Below are 17,659 nucleotides of genomic sequence, written 5' to 3' on the forward strand. Positions count from 1 at the left end.
TGCAATGAGATGATGGAGATCTGCATCCTTAGGAGCTGCTAGGAATTCCTTGGATGTGTGGACCCAACTCAGCCTGTCTGGAATTGGCAATGTCATAGCAAGTGCTGCTCTTGCAGAAACCCTTGGAGAGATGGCTAAAAGCCCAAATCCCTCACCACATGCCACGGGGACCCAGAGCAGCAGCCACAAAGGTAGGTTTGCTACACGAGGTAGGAGGTATGAAAAGAGGAGGCTGCTGCAGAGAGAGAAGCAGCAATGCCAGAGCCCTAGGATCGTGTGCCTGGAGAGTCAGGGAGCAAGGACCTCAGGCCGGTGAATGAGCTCTGCCAACAAAGCACGTGGACTGCAGTGGGTGAAAGCCTCTCTTACACCCAACAAGAGATCAAAAGGCTCTGAGTGAGATGCCAGAGGAACAGCCTCATGCCTGGAAACATGGAAACATCTCCCTGATAGCTCTCAGGAGAGATGCTGAAGGTTCCCAGACCTATTGTAGCTCTCTGCATCAGCAGCCACAGCACTGTCATAGAATCACAGAATTGTTTTGGTTGGAAAACCCTCTGAGATCATCCAGTCCAACCATCAACTCAACCCCACCATGGCCACTAAACCATGGCCCCAAGTGCCATGGCCATAGGTTTCTTGAACACCTCCAGGCACAGTGATTCCACCACCTCCCTGGGCAGCCTGTTCAAACCTCTGACCAACTCCAGCAGCAAAGAAATAGTTCCCAAACTCCAACCTAACCTCCCCAACACAATTTCAGGCCACTTCTTCTCTTTCTGTCATCTGATACCAGAGACATGAGACCAACTCCCACCTCACTCCAACTTCCTTTCAGGTAGCTCTAGAGAGCAATGAGGTCTGCCCTCAGCCTCCTCTTCTCCAGCCTAACCAACTCCAGTTCCCCTGGCACGCTGCATTTCCATTGGCATCCGGATCCCTATTTCCTCCCCTACCTTTCCTAGCTTATGAGGGGGAGTTCTACCAGCTCTGTGAGGAAGCCAAAGGAGGAGCCAAAAGCCTGCCCACTGAAATGAAAGCCATTCCTGTTTCCAGTTCAGGTTTCAGCATCATTACCTCGCTGGGCTCCTCCAGGAGGAAGCATTATTTCAACTGATTGGAAAACGGCGGCGAAGGAACAGGTCCTCAGTACAATTTTCTTCATATCCTATTAGTTGCAATACAATTACAGTGAATGCATCAATTCTTAGTCTCAGCAGCTCCTGGAAAGAGCCACCTATTAAAAACTGGCTTATTAATGGAATTGTACACCCAGGATTAATCAGGCCGCCTTGGCCATTTCCATTTCTCACTCCACAAGTGCTTTTGTTTGCTTAATAGGCTGAAGTAACTTGAGAATGACACAACTTAGAGCTTCCCCCATTTGCCCTGCACCTCGCCAGCAAATTTTATATCACTGCTCTCTGGCACTGCTCTGGGATAAACCCTGCCACCTGCAAGCCAAGGAAATCCACTCAGCAGGCTGGGGAGGGGGGGAAAGAAGCTTTCTGACTTTGGCAGAGTCAGCAAGGGGAGATCCCAAATTGATCTCAGGGTTTAAAAGCCACAGGAGCATCAAAAAACAACTGCTCAAGAGAGCAGGCTGGGTGAGAGCCAGACCAGCACTGCAAAATAGGAACAACTTCTTTGCTGCAAGAGTGCTCAGGTATTGGAGCAGGCTGCCCAGGGAGGTGGTGGAGTTCCCATCCCTGGAGGTGTTCCAAGAAATGTATGTGGCCATGGCACTCTGGGACGTGGTTTAGTGGCCATGGTGGAGTTAGAGTGATTCTTAGACTCCATGATCTTGGAGGTCTTTTCCAAGTGAAACCATTCTGTGATTAATGAATGGTGCAAAAGCCTCCAGCCTCCCCAAAGAGCATCACTCTCACTCCCAACTAGGCACAGGGAGGTCCCTTCCAGACCGTTCAGAAGATGACAGCCCTATTGTAGCCTGGGCTGCAGCCAGAAAAGGCTGTCCAAGGAAAGAACCTCTAGGGAGGTTCTCCTCTCCTTCTACTCTGCCCTGGTGAGACCTCACCTGGAATATTTTGCCCAGATTTGGGCTCCCCAGTCCAAGAGAGGCAGGGATTTGCTGGGGAGAGTCCAGTGGAGAGCTATGAGAATGATGAACAGACTTGAACATCTCTCCTATGAGGAAAGCCTGAGACACCTGGGGCAGCTCAGTCCTGAGAGGGGACCTAAGTAATGCCTATCAATATCTGAGGGATGGGTGTTGAGGTGAAGGTGCCAGAATCTTTTGGTGGTGCCAATGGGTACAAGCTGGAGCCCAGGAAGTTACTCCTCAGCATGAAGAGAAACTTCTTTACTGTGAGGGTGTTGGAGCCCTGGAGCAGGCACTGGAGAAGCTACAGAATTGACCAGGTTGGAAAAAACCTCCAAGATCAAGTCCAACCTAACCCTCCTAATTAACTAATCCACGGCACTAAGTGCCTCATGTAGCCTCTTAAACACCTTCAGCCACAGCCACTCCACCACCTCCCTGGGCAGCCCATTCCAATGCCAATCACTCTCTCTGCCAGGAACTCCCTCCTAACATCCAGCCTCAACCCGCCCTGGCACAGCTTGAGGCTGTGTCCCCTTGTTCTGCCCCTGGCTGCCTGGCAGCAGAGCCCAACCCCACCTGGCTGCAGCCTCCCTGCAGGCAGCTGCAGGCAGCAATGAGCTCTGCCCTGAGCCTCCTCTGCTGCAGGCTGCACACCCCCAGCTCCCTCAGCCTCTCCTCACAGGGCTGTGCTCCAGGCCCCTCCCCAGCCTTGCTGCCCTTCTCTGGACACATTCAAGCACCTCAGGTTGTGGAGTCTCCTCTGGAGAGATCCTGGCTCCACCTGGATGCACACTGCTGTGTGACCTGCTTTGGTGATGCTTGGGGGCTGGACTCAACAATCTGTGCAAGTCCCTTCCAACCCCTACCATTCTGTGGTTCTACGACTCCCAGCCACCATCCCTGCAGCTGGGAGCAAGGGCCACTGTCTCCTGGTGCTGATCTTGCTGTGGCAGCCAAGTCAATGCATGCTGAAGCCTGGTAATGCAGGATGACTTTCCCCTTTAATGGAATTTTTCTAGCCCACTAGGATAAAAAAAAAAACCACACCAAGAAAAAAAGCCTCCATTAGGCATACTACAAAGGCTCCTACTTATTAGTATTTTAGAACAGCAGCAAAAATAAAAAGGCAAGAAAGAACCCACAACATTTCTTGAATCTAATTATTGCTGACAAATATGAAAATTGAAATCAAAGTTAAATTTTCAGCTACACTGCCTCATACAGCAGCAGCTCGCTGCCTCCCAACTATTGCATCAACACATTTATTCTGCTGAGAAGGCTGCAGAGATTGGATCCCCACACACACAACCCTTCCCCCCACCCCCCCCCTTTCCCAGCCCACCCCTCCATCTTCAGAGGCATTAACTCTGACATATTCATCTCTGCAGCTGGGGCCACGTAACTAACTTCATGTTTAGCGGCGGAGAGAAGCTTGCAGGGGCTGAAAGGAAGGGGGAAAAAAGGCTGGGCTGGAATATTTCAGAGAGTGAGCTGGGTTGGAAGGGACCTTAAAGATCATCCAGCTGCAAAGCCCTGCCTGGGGCAGGGACATCTAACACTACACCAGGTGCTCAAGGCCTCGTCCAACCTGGCCTTGAAGAGCTTCAGGGAGGGAGCAGCCACAGCCACAACCTCCCTGGGCAACCTGTGCCAGTGTCCCCCACCCTCACTGCAAAGAATTTCTTCCTAATCTCTAGTCTAAATCTCCTCTCTTCCATCCACTGTCCCACATCCTGTCTCTATAAGCCCTTGTAAAGCATCCCTCCCCAGTTCTCCTTTATCCCTGTTCTCCAGTCTCAAGCTTCCCCCTTCCAGCTCAAAGCCATTGCCTCTCATCCTGTCACTACAAACCCTTTTAAGAAGTCCATCCTGCAGCCCCCTTCAGGTGCTGGAAGGCTGCTGGAAGGTCCCCCTGGAGCTGAACAGCTCCAACTCTCAGTCTGTCCCCACAGGGGAGGTTCTTCAGCCCTCTGATCATCTTTGGATTTATTTCCAACTTTCCTCTTCCCCAACCTGAGCTTAAAAGAAAGAAGACATTAAAAAAACAAGGCAAAAGGAGCTGCTGGATGGTTTAAAATTCTTCAAGACAGAAGATGTGGAAGGGAGGGGAGAGTGGAGATTGGGAGGGGAGGGTGGAAAAAAAATGCCTCGTCAACAAATTTCCCTTCTCCTGCCTCCCCCCCCCAACATTCTGTAAAAATCAATCCCCTTTGTCATTTTGCTCTGCTTGTGTGAATGTTTAATGGCTGTCGAGGGAGATAATGATTGCTGCTAGGAAATTCATTTCAGATTTGCTATTTATAAAGTACTTGGTGCTCAGGTGGGAAATTAACATAAGGAAGGGGGGAAAAGGACCAAACTAGGGTAAAAAAAATGCAGCAGGGGAGGAGAGAGGAGATGCTGCAGGGCTGGCTGCGAGGTGCCATCTGAAAGAGGATTTGCATCTGTTGCCATCTCTCCTGAGGTAGATGACAAAGGTTGGAACGTGCTGTGAGCAGTCACACCAGGGACACGTGGGTGCTCCTGAGCATCCTCCACTCATGCACAGCATCACAGCATTGTGTCAGCTGGAAGAGACCTCCCAGACCAGCAAGTCCAAACCAACGACCTAACATCTCCGTGGCCATTAATCCATCTTCCCAAGGGCCATTTTCTTGAACACCTCCAGGGATGGGGACTCTGCCACCTCCCTGGGCAGTATTCCAATGCCTGACCACTCCTGAAGGGAAGAAATTGCCCCTAAGCTCCAACCTAAACTGCCCCTGGCACAATTTCAGGCTACGTCCTCTCATTTTAACACCTGCTAGTAGGGACGAGAGACTGACCCAACCTCACTCTTACCTCCTTCAAGGGGTTGCAGGGAGCCAGAAGGTCTCCCCTCAGCCTCCTTTCTTCTCCACTAAACACCCCCAGTACTCTTCAGCTGCTCCTCCCCAGCCCTGTTCTCCAGACCCCCCACCACCTTCCTTGCCCTGGCAGAGATTCAGGCCCCTCAGCCAATCTCTCCCAGCGGGCACCGCTCCTGCGACACCGCCATCCCCAAACCCCCCAGATCCAACCACCACCTCCTCTGATGGTTTGCACCCAGCTCCCTTTTCCATACTCTCAGCCCAGACCCTCACCTCCCTTGGGAAGAGCCCACAATGCTCCCTGGAGTCCCTTCCCAGCCTGCCAACCTGTTGCCACGCGTTCGCTCGGCGCGTCCCGCGGGAGTTCCCATCTGCGCCGCAGCCAGCGGTACCCAGGCCGCCATTGAGTTGCTAATTCCTTGTCTCAGAAGTTGCTTTTCACTTTCTGATTTTTCAATAATAGGCTTGGGATGAATCCCTTAAGCTCCTGCAATAAGCTGCAAAAGGCTTTTCCAGCCATTTACATAAACACAAACGGATCAGAAGGAATAATCATACTTTATGCATTATTTGGGGGCTTTGGAGCTGGGCTGCTGATGTGACGGCAGGTTTTGAAGCCCACCCCCCCCTCCAAAAGCTGACATGTGGAAAAGCAGCACAAAAGGTAAACAATAAATAATGTCTCTCTCTGGTTTTTATTTCATGTTGTCTTCAATGACAAGGAGCTTTTGGCTCTGCCACTACCTCAGCCTCTAATGGATCCTACTCCCCGCCAGCCTCGCTCCAGAAAGGGCTTCATTAAGAGAGATGTCACTCATGCTAAATCCGAATTCACCTCTTGCCAGCCAGCCCTGCCACTCTCCCGTGCCTTGGCTCGCTCTCAAAAGCCCCCAGTGCTGGCTTCTGGGGATTGAGTTTGCGAAGAAGAAGTCTAAATGCAGGCACCCTCTGATCTCTAAATACCATCTGTCCTGCAGAGAGGGAATCAAAGCCAGAAAACAACCAAACCCGGCCAGGAACTTTGTGTTACTCACTACACAGCTCATGGAATCATACAATTGTTTCGCTTGGAAGAGACCTCTAAGATCATCAGGTCCAACTCTCAGTCTAAGACCACCATGCTTGCTGAACCATGTCCCCAAGTGCCATGGCCACAGGTTGCTTGAACACCTCCAGGACTCCACCACACCTGTGCCAATGCCTGACCACTCTTGCAGCAAGGAAATTGCTCCTCATCTCAAACCTAAACCTCCTCAGGCCATTTTCTCTCCTTCTATGACTTGTTACTAGGGAGAAGAGACCAATCCCCACCTCCTTTCAGGGACCTGTAGAGAGCAATGAGGTCTCCTCTCAGCCTCCTCTTCTCCACCCTGCACACCCCCAGCTCCCTCAGCTGCCCCTCCCCAGCCCTGTTCTCCAGACCCTTCCCCAGAGTCGCTGCCCTAGAACAGCTAAAGTTGGACACTACCTCTATGATCGAGTCCAACCCTCAACCCAAAGCCCCTACAAGAGGAGGGGGGCAAAGCTCATTTAAGCAGTGGGATGCTTTTCTTTACAGCATTAACGAACCTTGCATTGCTTCAAGTGCTTTTCACACCCCCAAGGAGGCAGGTCAGATTCGCCTCTCAATGCTGTGCTTTGAATCAAGAGCGCAGTTTCTGACAGAATCAAAACAGTAGCAGAGGAACTGGTTTAAAGAAATCACAATAAAATAGAGGCAAGCTAAAACAGAACAAGGCTGCAGACTGCAGGCTCTTTTGATTCTGCTGGAATGCAGCCCTTGGATCTCTCTTTTTCTGTCTGCAATCTCTTCACAACTTGTCCGTAAAGCTTCTGCGAGCTCCGAGTCTGGATGGGAATGCTTCAAACACAAAAAATCAATCTCTGTTTTCCCTACAATTTATTTTCACTGGGACTGTTTTTTTTCTTCTCCTGGGTTAGTCTGTTTTGGAATAAAAACTTCTGCTCTGCTTCGTTTCTAATATTGAACAATTTCCTCTGGCACTTTTTTTCTCACTGCTTAGCAGCTGCGCTCTGCCACGGCGAGGCAGGGGAGGATGTGAAGCGAGTCTCACAAGCTCCTTTTTCAGGCTCAGTCAGGGTTTTCTCAGCACTCAGTGAGGTACTTACACAGTGGAAGTGAAAGAAACAAACCCAAATCCAGGCTAGCTAGACCAGACATAAGAGGGGGATGATGGCTGGTACCCTTATGAGTGAGGAAGAACCAGGGAATGAGGCCATATCACTGCAGGATGAGTAGGAACAAACTCAGAACCCACATCCCAGCACTTTGTAATGCTGCTTTCCACCAACCCCTGCTGCTCCCTTCCTCCCTGCAAGCCGCTCAGGGGTGAGCTCATTGCTCTCTACAACTACCTGAAGGGAGGCTGTAGCCAGGTGGGATTGGTCTTTTCTCCCAGGCAAGCAGCAACAGAACAAGGGGACACAGCCTGAAGCTGTGCCAGGGCAGGTCTAGGCTGGATGTTGTTAGGAAGGTGTTGGCAGAGAGAGTGATTGGCATTGGAATGGGCTGCCAAGGAAGGTGGTGGAGTGGCTGTGGCTGGAGGTGTTGCAGCCAAGCCTGGCTGGGGCACTTAGTGCCATGGTCTGGTTGGTTGGGCAGGGCTGGGTGCTAGGCTGGACTGGCTGAGCTTGGAGGTCTCTCCCAACTTGCTTGGTTCTATGATTCTAAGCCAGACCCACTGTGGCTCCAAAATTAAGGGCTTGGTACAAGCCACAGTTCTCCAGACAGACTGAAGTGCTCTCATAGAAGGTACTGATCACCTTTGCACCCCACTGATGCTGGGGTCCACTCATCTCCAGAAGATCCTCAGCCCCACCTCCAGAAGGTCCCCAGTGCTGCCCCCACAACTTTGAGCTCGGCAGCAGCTACATCACTCTGACCCCATGCCCATGGGAAGTCAGATGATGCTGTGCCAGCTTCCATCACAGCCTCTCCAGTGCTTTAAAGGGAATACTCCAACCACCAGTAATTTATGCACGCTGGATCCCTGGGATCTTGGCTTCCCTGCACAGCTGCTACAAAGCATCTCAGAGCTGTGGCTCCTGGGCTGCACGAAGCCCTGCTCAGAGGGCCCTTTTCGACTGCCCCTGATTAGTAAGCAAAGCATGCATGAGATGGAGGAGATGGAGGAAGAGAAAGCAGAGAGGGGAGGATGCCAAGAACCAACCACTGTCTTTAGTGGGAACAGTCAACAGGACAAGAAGGTCAAGGGGTCAATTAATTTACAACAGCTTTCAGCATTGGACATATTAAGTGTAAGCACATCAAAAAACCATGATCCTCTCCTTGGCGAGAGATAACAGAGCCCTGTGCAGGCAGCACCTCTGATTTATTATTAACCAGGAGCAAGGAGCCTGCTCTGGGAAGGAGGAGGGAGCTGGGAGCTCCCAGAGGCCAGCAGCCACTGCTCCAAACACGCTGGGAGTGCCAGGTCTGTGGTGCTTGGAGGATGCACCAGCACCCATGAAAGTGGTTCTTGGGATTGGGGCACCCCAGGGGACCTTAGAGTCATAGAATCAACCAGGCTGGAAGAGAGCTCCAAGCTCAGCCAGCCCAACCTAGCACCCAGCCCTGCCCAACCAACCAGACCATGGCACTAAGTGCCCCAGCCAGGCTTGGCTTCAACACCTCCAGGCACAGCAACTCCACCAGCTCCCTGGGCAGCCCATTCCAATGCCAATCACTCTCTCTGACAACAACTTCCTCCTAACATCCAGCCTGAACCTGCCCTGGCACAGCTTGAGACTGTGCCCCCTTGTTCTGTTGCCTCTTGCCTGGGAGAAGAGCCCAACCACATCTGGCTACAGCCTCCCTTCAGGTAGCTGCAGAGAGCAATGAGATCTGCCCTGAGCCTCCTCTTCTCCAGTCTAACCAACCTCATGAAGTCCAACCCCACTGCCACAGCAGGGTCAACTAGAGACTGCCACACAGGAATGCATTCAGGTGGGTTTGGAATGGCTCCACAGATGATGATTCCACATCTCTGGGCAGCCTGCTCCAGGACCCCACCACCCTTCAACTAAAGAGGTTCCTCCTCACGTTCAGATGGAACTTCTCATGTGCAAGTTTGTGCCCATTACCACTGAACAGAGCCTGGTCCCACCCTCCTGACACCCACCATTGAGGTATTGATCAGCACTGATGAGATCCCCCTCAACCCTCTCTTCTCCAGACTAAACCCCCTAATTCTCTCAGCCTTTCCTCATCACAGAGGTGTGCCAGTCCTCTCAGCATTTTTGTTGCCCTTTTCTATATCCTCTCCAGCAAGCCCCCTTCTTGAAGGACCCCAAAAAGCCACCAACTCTTCAAAGCCACCAAACCAAGCCAAGATCCCAACTGCCAGCCCAGGATTTCAGTGCCAGCGCAGCACTTCCACGCAGCACAACCTGCTTCCCAAGCTCTGCCGGGTTCCTGTTTGCTCTGCTGAGTGTTAAGTCTCTGCCAATTAACCCCATGTGGTGGCCTGGCTTCCAGAGGTGCTGGACACCTGCTTCCAGCTCCGTCTGGGATCACCAGGAGTGGCAGATGTTCGGTGGCATTCCCCAAGCAGGCAGCTGAGTCCCCTCCTCTTCTGTACTGCACATAACTGGGTTATCTAATCATGGAGCTATTGATTATTACTGTTATTACCTATTAAACAGCTATTTTCTGCCATGGGGGTGAATATCACATTTTATTGACCCAGCACAGTAACTATTATCCACCAGGAAGCCACATCCAATGTTTTCCCTAGGGAACTATAAATCTGGGTGTTCCCAGAGAGATGTCGATAGAGGTAATTTTTCTTATATACATTCATTAGCTCAATTACCTTCTTGTGCCAACTGCCAGAAGGTTGCCCCCCTCTCTGCCTCCCACCAAGAAAAACTCTTTCTCAAATCCTGTCCTTCCCAAAGGGAAGCAGCTCACGTGGACAGGATTGCAGCCTGGACAGGCTGGAGAGGTGAACTGAGGAGAACCTTAGAAGCTCAATAAGGCAAAGTGTAAGGCCCTGCAGCTGGGCCGGGGCAAACCTTGGTACCAGTGCAGCCTGGGGGTGAGGAGATTGAGAGCAGCCCTGCACAGGACCTGGGGGTGCTCGTGGGTTAGAGGACGGACATGAGCCAGCAATGGGCACCTGCAGCTCAGAAGGCCTGGGCTGCATCCAAAGCAGTGTGTCTGGAGATGGAGAGGAGATCCTGCCCCTCTGCTCTGCTCTGAGGAGACCTCACCTGCAGTGCTGTGCCCAGCTGTGGCTCCCCCAGCACAAGAAGATCATGGACCTGTTGGAGCAGGTCTAGAGGAGGCAACAATGATGATCAGAGGAACATTTCCCCTATGAAGACAGGATGAAAGAATTGGACCTGTTCAGCCTGGAGAAGAGAAAGCTCTGGAGAGACCTTAGAGCAACAACTTCACTCAGGTCTCTTCCAACCTGGTTGATTCTGTGATGATTCTTCAATATCTGAAGAGGACCTACAGGAAGGCTGGGGAGGAACCACTCAGGAGCACCTGTGGTGATAGGATGAGAGCAATGGTTCGAAACTGGAGCAGGGCAGATTTAGGTTGGACATCAGGAGGAAGTTCTGCACAATGAGGGTGGTGAAACACTGGAACAGGTTGTGTAGGGATATGGTTGAGGTCCCATCCCTGGAGACATCTAAGATCAGACTTGATGTGGCCTTGGGCTGCCTGATCAAGTCAGAGGTGTCCCTGCTGAGTGCAGGGGGTTGGACAAATTGACCTCTGAGGGTCCCTTCCACCCTGAGGCAATCTGTGAATCTGTGGATGTGTCTCTCCATCCCAGATCCAACCTTTCCAGCACACAGGAGCCAAGGCTGTGGCTCAGTTTGGGAATCATCTGCAACCCAGCCACATCAATGGAGCGAATAATTCCCCCGGCTGAGGAACACTCCCGTGCATGATGTTGACACATGCTATTATTTTCCATACCTATTTCTGCTGCTCTGCTTATTGGAATAAGGTCTTTATGCTAATTTGTAAAGCAAATTCCCATAATTCTTGGCTTACTGATGCTAAAGGCCCAGCTAAATCTGCTGTGACCTTTTAGCCTGGGTAATCCTTTTACGCCTGGTCGAGCCAAGAGTTTTCTTCTCTTCCACTCCCCAAGTGCTAGGGTGAGACCTTTCCTCAAGCCCTCCTCTTCCTCAAGGAATGCAGGTGTGTGTGATTCAGGGCTATCAATTACACACAAGACCATAGCTCTGCTCTGAGACGTGGAAAGCTGGAAGAGAAAATGCTGCTGCTGGGTCCTTAAACACGCTCTAGATATTCCCTGGTGCTATTTAAATCCCATGCAGAAAAAGATATAGCCAACAATGGGAGCTGTGTTGCCAAACAGTCACTCACTTCCCCATGCCTGCGGCTATCCCAGCCCTCTGCAGCCTTCCCAATTCTCTTCCCCAGGCCACAGCTGATTTTTTGGCTGGCTCTGCCCTTCCCACGTCCTCACGTGATGAAAATCTCATCCCTACGGAGACGCAGCACCCAAGAAGTGCCTCGACCTTTCTTTCCAGCACCAACACTCAGGAAGCAATAGGTCCCTTGGGAACGGTGGGACAAAGCCAGGCTGCACACCTCAGGGCTCAGCAGGCTCCTTCCTAACGGATACAGCACTCAGCAGGCTCCTGCCTCCAGATAAAAAGAGAAATCAACCCAACAATCTATCAGCAGAACTTGGAGGCCCTCTGGATGTTTGCACAAATGCAGATGGTCAAGCACTTAGGAATTATCCCACTCGAGGCTCCACTCTACTCTCAAGCACACTCACCAAGCACTTCTCTTAGTGTTTGTTTGGCAGTAAATAGGTAAATGCCCTGGAATATTGATAGAACCGCTGCAGAGGGCAGCACAGGGCTCTTGAGCTGCTTGCAGGAGGTTTGTGCAGAAGGCACTTTGCCTGCACGACAGCCGTTTGCCAGCGCCAGGCAGCTCCACTCGTGTGCCAGGCAGCTCCACTCGTGTGCCAGGCAGCTCCACTCGTGTGCCAGGCGAGAGACAAAAGTTAGGACTCCAAGGAGCTGCTGGGAATAGCAGGAGAGTTCATGAAGCAGAAGCACCACGCTGCTGATTTTTGGCTGTGCATACCTCCAGGGACGAATCTTTGGGCCACACAACCCCCAGTTCCTCAACACTCCCTTTGAAAGTTTGGGCTAAAAGCAGCTTTTGCTGCCTGAGCTTTTTTGCTCTTCCAATGACTCTTCAAAACATAATTATGGCCAAAAACCTTCTGGGTGGACTCCTTCTCTCTATCATCTCAACACAGTCAACATTTTTAAGCTCAGGATGGACCCAAACTTTTCTGCTGTGTGCAATGCTCTGCCTTGGGTCCCCCACAGCACTGCTCCCTGTATCCCCCCATCCCAGCAGTGAACTGGGGACTTCTTGTACCCACCGCTGGAATTCTGCAGGGCAGGGGGCATGAGGCATTTTTTGCTTGGTGAGGCAACACAGGCAAACAAATGCAAACTACTTTTTGATCTGTAAGCTTTGATGAGAGCAGGGAGAAGAAGCATGATAGATGATCAGAGGCAGGGAATAAGACTGCCAGGAAGCCAAGTCGAGAGGTAAAAGCAAGCCTCAAAAAAAATCAGAACAAACGAAGCACAAATTCTAGGCAGAAGGGAGGCAGCAGCCCCATCCCCAGGAAATCCCCTCGGGATCTGGGGGTGATCCTGAGCAGCAAGCCTGGGAGAAGGAAAGCAAGCTGGAAGAGGGAGAGAGGGAGGAAGGATAAGAGGAGAAATGCCTTGGCATGGAAGAGGAGCAATGCCTTGGCGTGTGATGTGCATGCTAAGCAGCCCCCGGCGGTCGATATGGCAGGGGTGGCTCTGCAAGAGCGGGCCCAGCCTGCCCAGGAGAGGGAACTTTGAGAGGAGATGGAGGCTGGGCATCTCCCCAGGGCACAGCAGCCCCCAGCCCGGCTTGGGCAGCCCCCCGCACCACATAGGCAGAGCTTTCACACCCTACCAGAGTCCTGCTGCAGAGGAAGGGGGGGATCAGGCAGGGCTGATTTGGGCATAGGGGTGGCCAGATCCTGCACCCAGCCCTCGAGGGGCAGCTCAGGGGTAGCTGGCTCTGACCGTTCTCCTTTTTCCCATGCAGAAGGAGGATGCAGCCATGTCCTCAAGGTGTCTGCATCCCCCAAGGGGTGCTTCCATCCTGGGTAGCACTGGGCAGGGGCATCCTGGGCACGGTGCAATGCAGCCCCCCGGGCGCATCGCTTCCCATCCCATCCCAGATCCGCGGGCAGTCCGGAGCGGGATTCGGCCCGGGGGCAGGATGTGGCCCCATCCTTTCCCCCTGCCCTCCCCGGAGGTAACCCTGCTCCCACAGCCCCTCCAGATGGCTGCGAGGAGACTAACGCAAGCTGACAGGCTCGGCGCTCCCGGCCAGATGGGGCTGGCTCCTGCCTCCCTCCTTCCCCCCGCGCTTTTTCTCTTTGCTCTTTCTCTTCTTGTAACCCCGCCGCGGAAGCATCCTCCCCCTCCCCGGGGAGGCAGGCAGCTCTGCTCACCCGGGACAAGGACTTCCCAATTCCCCAGACCGAGAGTTTTTGGGACGACCTTGCAGACGACTCCGGCAAGGCAAAGAGGATGGCGCTGGGGCCGCATAAAAGGACCCCCGAACCCCACCTCTACCCTCAGCCTGTTGGCTGCATCGCATCCAGGAACTAAGTTGAGACGGCAGAGTCCTTCAGCACCGGCTTCCCCGCACCGAAACCATCATCACCGGGAGAAAAGTGTCCCCTCCCCAGCCCGAAGCAAGCAAAAACCGGAGACCCACGTCCACACACATTCCACACCCCGCAACTTAACGCCGGGTTGGGAATCCTCTTTCATCTCTGCCCCCGCTTTGGGGGATCCTCATCACCCATCCCAACCCCTCCGAGTGGGCTGCGCATCCCTCAGCTGCATCCCCACCACCATCACACACACACACACACACACACCCCCAGCATCCCTGCCCGGCCCTACCTTGGGAGAGCAGCAGAGCGACCATCCCGGCGAAGATCACCCAAGAGACGGGGTGCTGCATTTTGCCTTGGGCCATCTTTTAACCCCCACCTCTTTCTTCCCAGCTCACTGCTTGCCGGGGAGAGGTTTAAAATCCAGCGTTTCCCGGAGCAAAGCGCAGGAAGGGAAGGGAGGAGGAGGAGGAGGAAGGGGGAAAGAGGGGTGGGGGGGGGTGGGGGGAAAAGAGGGGGGAAAATTTCAGCGCAGGGTGGGGGAAGGAAACAAATGCATGAAGAAAAGGAGAGTTTAAAAAAAAAAAAAGAAAAAAAAAAAGGGGGAAGGGGGAAAGGGGGGGTCGGAAGGGGTTGCAAGGTGCGAGGGACAGGCGCTGCCGTCCCCGCCGCTCCGGCCCCGCACACGCCGCCCGCCTGCAACACGCCGCCGGCCGCGCAGCGCAGCCCTCCCCCGCACCGCACTCATTGGCTGCGGGGCCCCCCCGCCGTGCCGGCATCAGACACCCCCCCGGCATCCCAGACCCCCTCCTCGGCATCCTCGCACAGCCCCTCTGGCATCCTCACATACTCCCCTTGGCATCCTTACATAACAATCCCCCCCCCCCCCCCCTTACATAGTCCCCCCTGGCATCCGAACTCCCCCCCCCCCCTTTCCTTGGCATCCTCACAAACCCCCCCTTACACACCCCACCTGCATCCTCAGTCCCCTCCTCCGACCCTGGCATCCCGAGCACCCTTACAGAACACACATCCCCCTTGTGGCATCCTCAGAGCCCCTCTGTATCCTTCTATCTCCCCCACCCTGACATCTCCACAAACCACCCCCCTCTCCCCCCACACCCTGATACTCTCACCCCTCTTTTCCCAGTAAGGAAAAGGTGGGTGACCCTCATGGGGTGACAGCAACAGTGCCCTGACTCACTTTCACCACCTGCATGATGATGGGAGGGAATTCCTGAGGGATGACTCCCCCCCTACTCATCCCACTCAAAATGAAGAGGTCCACACCTCTGCTTCTAGAGGGAAGGGGGGGACTGAAGGCTGACAGAGAGAGTTCCCCCAGCACTGCCCAAACAGCTTCTTCCTGCTGTAGGGCTGATCCCAGATGGAAATTACTCCAAAAGTAGACTTAATAGCAAGTAACTTGTCAACTGGTGGCAGAAGTAGGACTCCTCCCCCAGATCAAGGCTTTTTCCCCCTGTTCTCACACAAAGACCACCTCCAGCTCTGAGCAGCATCAGGACCACCTGCACCCTGCTTTGATTTGAAGGTGGTCCTGGTTATACTCCATACCACATGCCAGTTGGGGTGTCTATCTCAATAACCAAGACAAGGCAGACCCACATCTCTCCATGCCACAACACCAGGAGCATAGCTACACACAGAAGGTCCTCAAGACAGCAAGTCCAACATCAAGGGCATCACACCAACAGGACTCCACAGAAAGGGCCCTCAAGACAGCAAAGTCCAACACCAAGGGCATGACACCAACAGGACTCCATAGAAAGGGCCCTCAAGACACCACAACCCAACATCTACATCAAAGAGATCCCCAAGCCCAAACCCTTCATGCCTTTTCAGCCTTTGTCCAATGTGGAGGTCATTAGTGACACTGAACCCCAATACTCCTCTTTGACCCAACCTCAGTCAACAACATCCTGTTCAAGACTTGTTCTTTTCATTAGTGCTGAGGCCTTCTGGTGTTGCTGCTTGAAGTGAGTCAGAGCCCCTCAAAACAACATTATTGACACAAGAATGGCAGAGACACACCCCAAGATCTCCTGGCTTCCTGGATTTATTCCTCCTCAGAGGCTTCCAGAATCTGAGCTGTTCACTTTGCAATTCAGAAGAAGACTTGGCTGTGAACTCAGGGAAAATCCAGCTGTGTTTCTTTCTCTCTCTTTCCACTCTATCTCTGCCACCCAGGGACTCTCCAAGTCAGATCTGGGCCAGCCATTCTGCTGAGGGAAGGTGACAAGGAGTCCTTCTCCTCATGGCCCAGCTGCTTCTTGCAGCTTTGCTCCAGCTTGATCACAGAATCTTTTGGGATGTAAAGACCTCTAAGATCATCGAGTCCAACCATCAGCCCAACAGCACCATGGCCACTAAACCATCTCCCAAAGTGCCATGGCCACAGGTTTCTTGAACACCTCCAGGATGGTGACTTCACCACCTCCCTGGGAAGTCTCCTCCAATGCCTGACCACTCCTAGAGCAAAGAAATTCTTCCTAACCTCCAACTAAAGCTCTCCTGGTGCAATTTCAGGCCTTTTCCTCTTGTGCTATCACTTGTTCCTCGGGAGGAGAGTCCAACCCCCACCTCACTGCAACCTCCTGCCAAGGAGCTGCAGAGAGCAATGAGGTCTCTCCTCAGCCTCCTCCCTCCGCACTAACCACCCCCAGCTGCCTCAGCTGCTCCTCAGCACACCTATTCTCCAAACCCTTCCCCTGCTTTGTTGCCCTTCTCTAGACACACCCCAGCCCCCCAATGCCCTTCTAGAAGTGAGAGGCCAAGACTCCAGGCAGCAGTTGCTACCTGCCCTGCACAGCACTGATGCATTTGGCCCTGGCAGCAGTCGATTAGGTTAGTTTGGTTTATTACCAACCCATTACACTTTAAAAACCAAAACTTGCCTGTCTGTTTGCCTAAGCAGAGAAGAGCAGTTCAGAAGAAGGCCCTGCACAGGAGCTGCTCTTCCTACAGCTTTGCTCCATGCATTATTAATCCACGGCATGCCTGCTCCGAGCACGTGTATTTACCTGCTGCACCAGAGCAGCTCTTAAGGAGCCCTCGGCTCCTGGCTTTGTGGAACATCAACTTTTCATGTTGAACAGCAGGAGATGTTCAACAGAGTGCCTTGGCAATAAACGCCTAATATCCATTACCCTCATACATATCTATGTGCTGGGCTGACAGGAGCATGCAGAGGAGCAGGGCTGTGCTCCTGAGATATCTGGATGGGAAGGGGGTGGAGGGAAGAAGTTTTGCATTGGCAATCACACACAGGTCTGGTGTGAAACAGGGCTGGCATCACAGAAGTGACAGGGGAGAGGGAGGCTGGAGATGCTCCCTCCCTGGAGGTGTTCAAGGCCAGGTTGGAGAGGCCTTGAGCAACCTGTTCTAGTGGGAGCTGTCCCTGCCTATGGCAGGGGGTTGGAAGTGGCTGAGCTTTGGGGTCCCAACTTAAACTATTCTGTGACTCTGTGGAGGAGGTTGGAAGAGACCTCTGGAGACCATCTTATTCTACCTTCTTGGTGCACACCAAGGTGCATGAGGCCTCTTTTGAATCATAGACTGGAATCAGAGAACGGTTTGGGTTGGAAGAGATCTTAAAGATCATCCAGTTCCAACCCCCTGCCATAGGCAGGGACACCTAACAGTAGCCCAGGTTGCTCAGGACCTCACCCAACTTGGCCTTCAACACTTCCAGGGAGGGGCCATCCACACCCTACATGGGCAACCTGTTCCAGTGTCTTATTCTCCTCACTGCAAATAATTTCTTCCTAATCTCCACTCTAAATTCCCTCTTCCAGCTCAAAGCCATTGCCTCATCCTGTCACTACAAGCCATTGTCACAAGTCTCCCCCCTTCAGGTACTGGAAGGCTGCTCTAAGCTCCCTCTGGAGCCTTGTCTTCTCCAGGCTGAACAGCCCTACCTCTCCCAGCCTGTCCCCACAGGGAAGGTTCTCCAGCCCCTGATCATCTTTGTGGCCTCCACTGGACCCTCTCCAGCAGTTCCATGTTCTTCTTAT

At 52.9% G+C, this 17,659-nt stretch overlaps 1 protein-coding gene across 2 annotated transcripts in view; it reads right to left on the reverse strand.

Annotated features, from left to right (window-relative positions):
- The window catches only part of LOC135191187 (protein CEPU-1), a 480,880-nt gene extending 466,583 nt beyond the window's left edge, over positions 1-14,297 (reverse strand). The window contains exon 1 of one of the 2 annotated variants that reach the window (XM_064173250.1): positions 13,915-14,297. In XM_064173250.1, the coding sequence (XP_064029320.1) occupies positions 13,915-13,990 (76 nt within the window). In that variant the 5' untranslated portion in view covers positions 13,991-14,297. Of the gene's footprint in view, positions 1-12,907; positions 12,967-13,914 lie in introns of those variants that run through there. The other variant, XM_064173252.1, reaches the window with a different exon arrangement.
- Positions 14,298-17,659: the final 3,362 nt, after the last annotated feature.

Source organism: Pogoniulus pusillus, chromosome 38, assembly GCF_015220805.1.
Source record: "Pogoniulus pusillus isolate bPogPus1 chromosome 38, bPogPus1.pri, whole genome shotgun sequence".
NCBI classification, from domain to species: Eukaryota; Metazoa; Chordata; class Aves; order Piciformes; family Lybiidae; genus Pogoniulus; species Pogoniulus pusillus.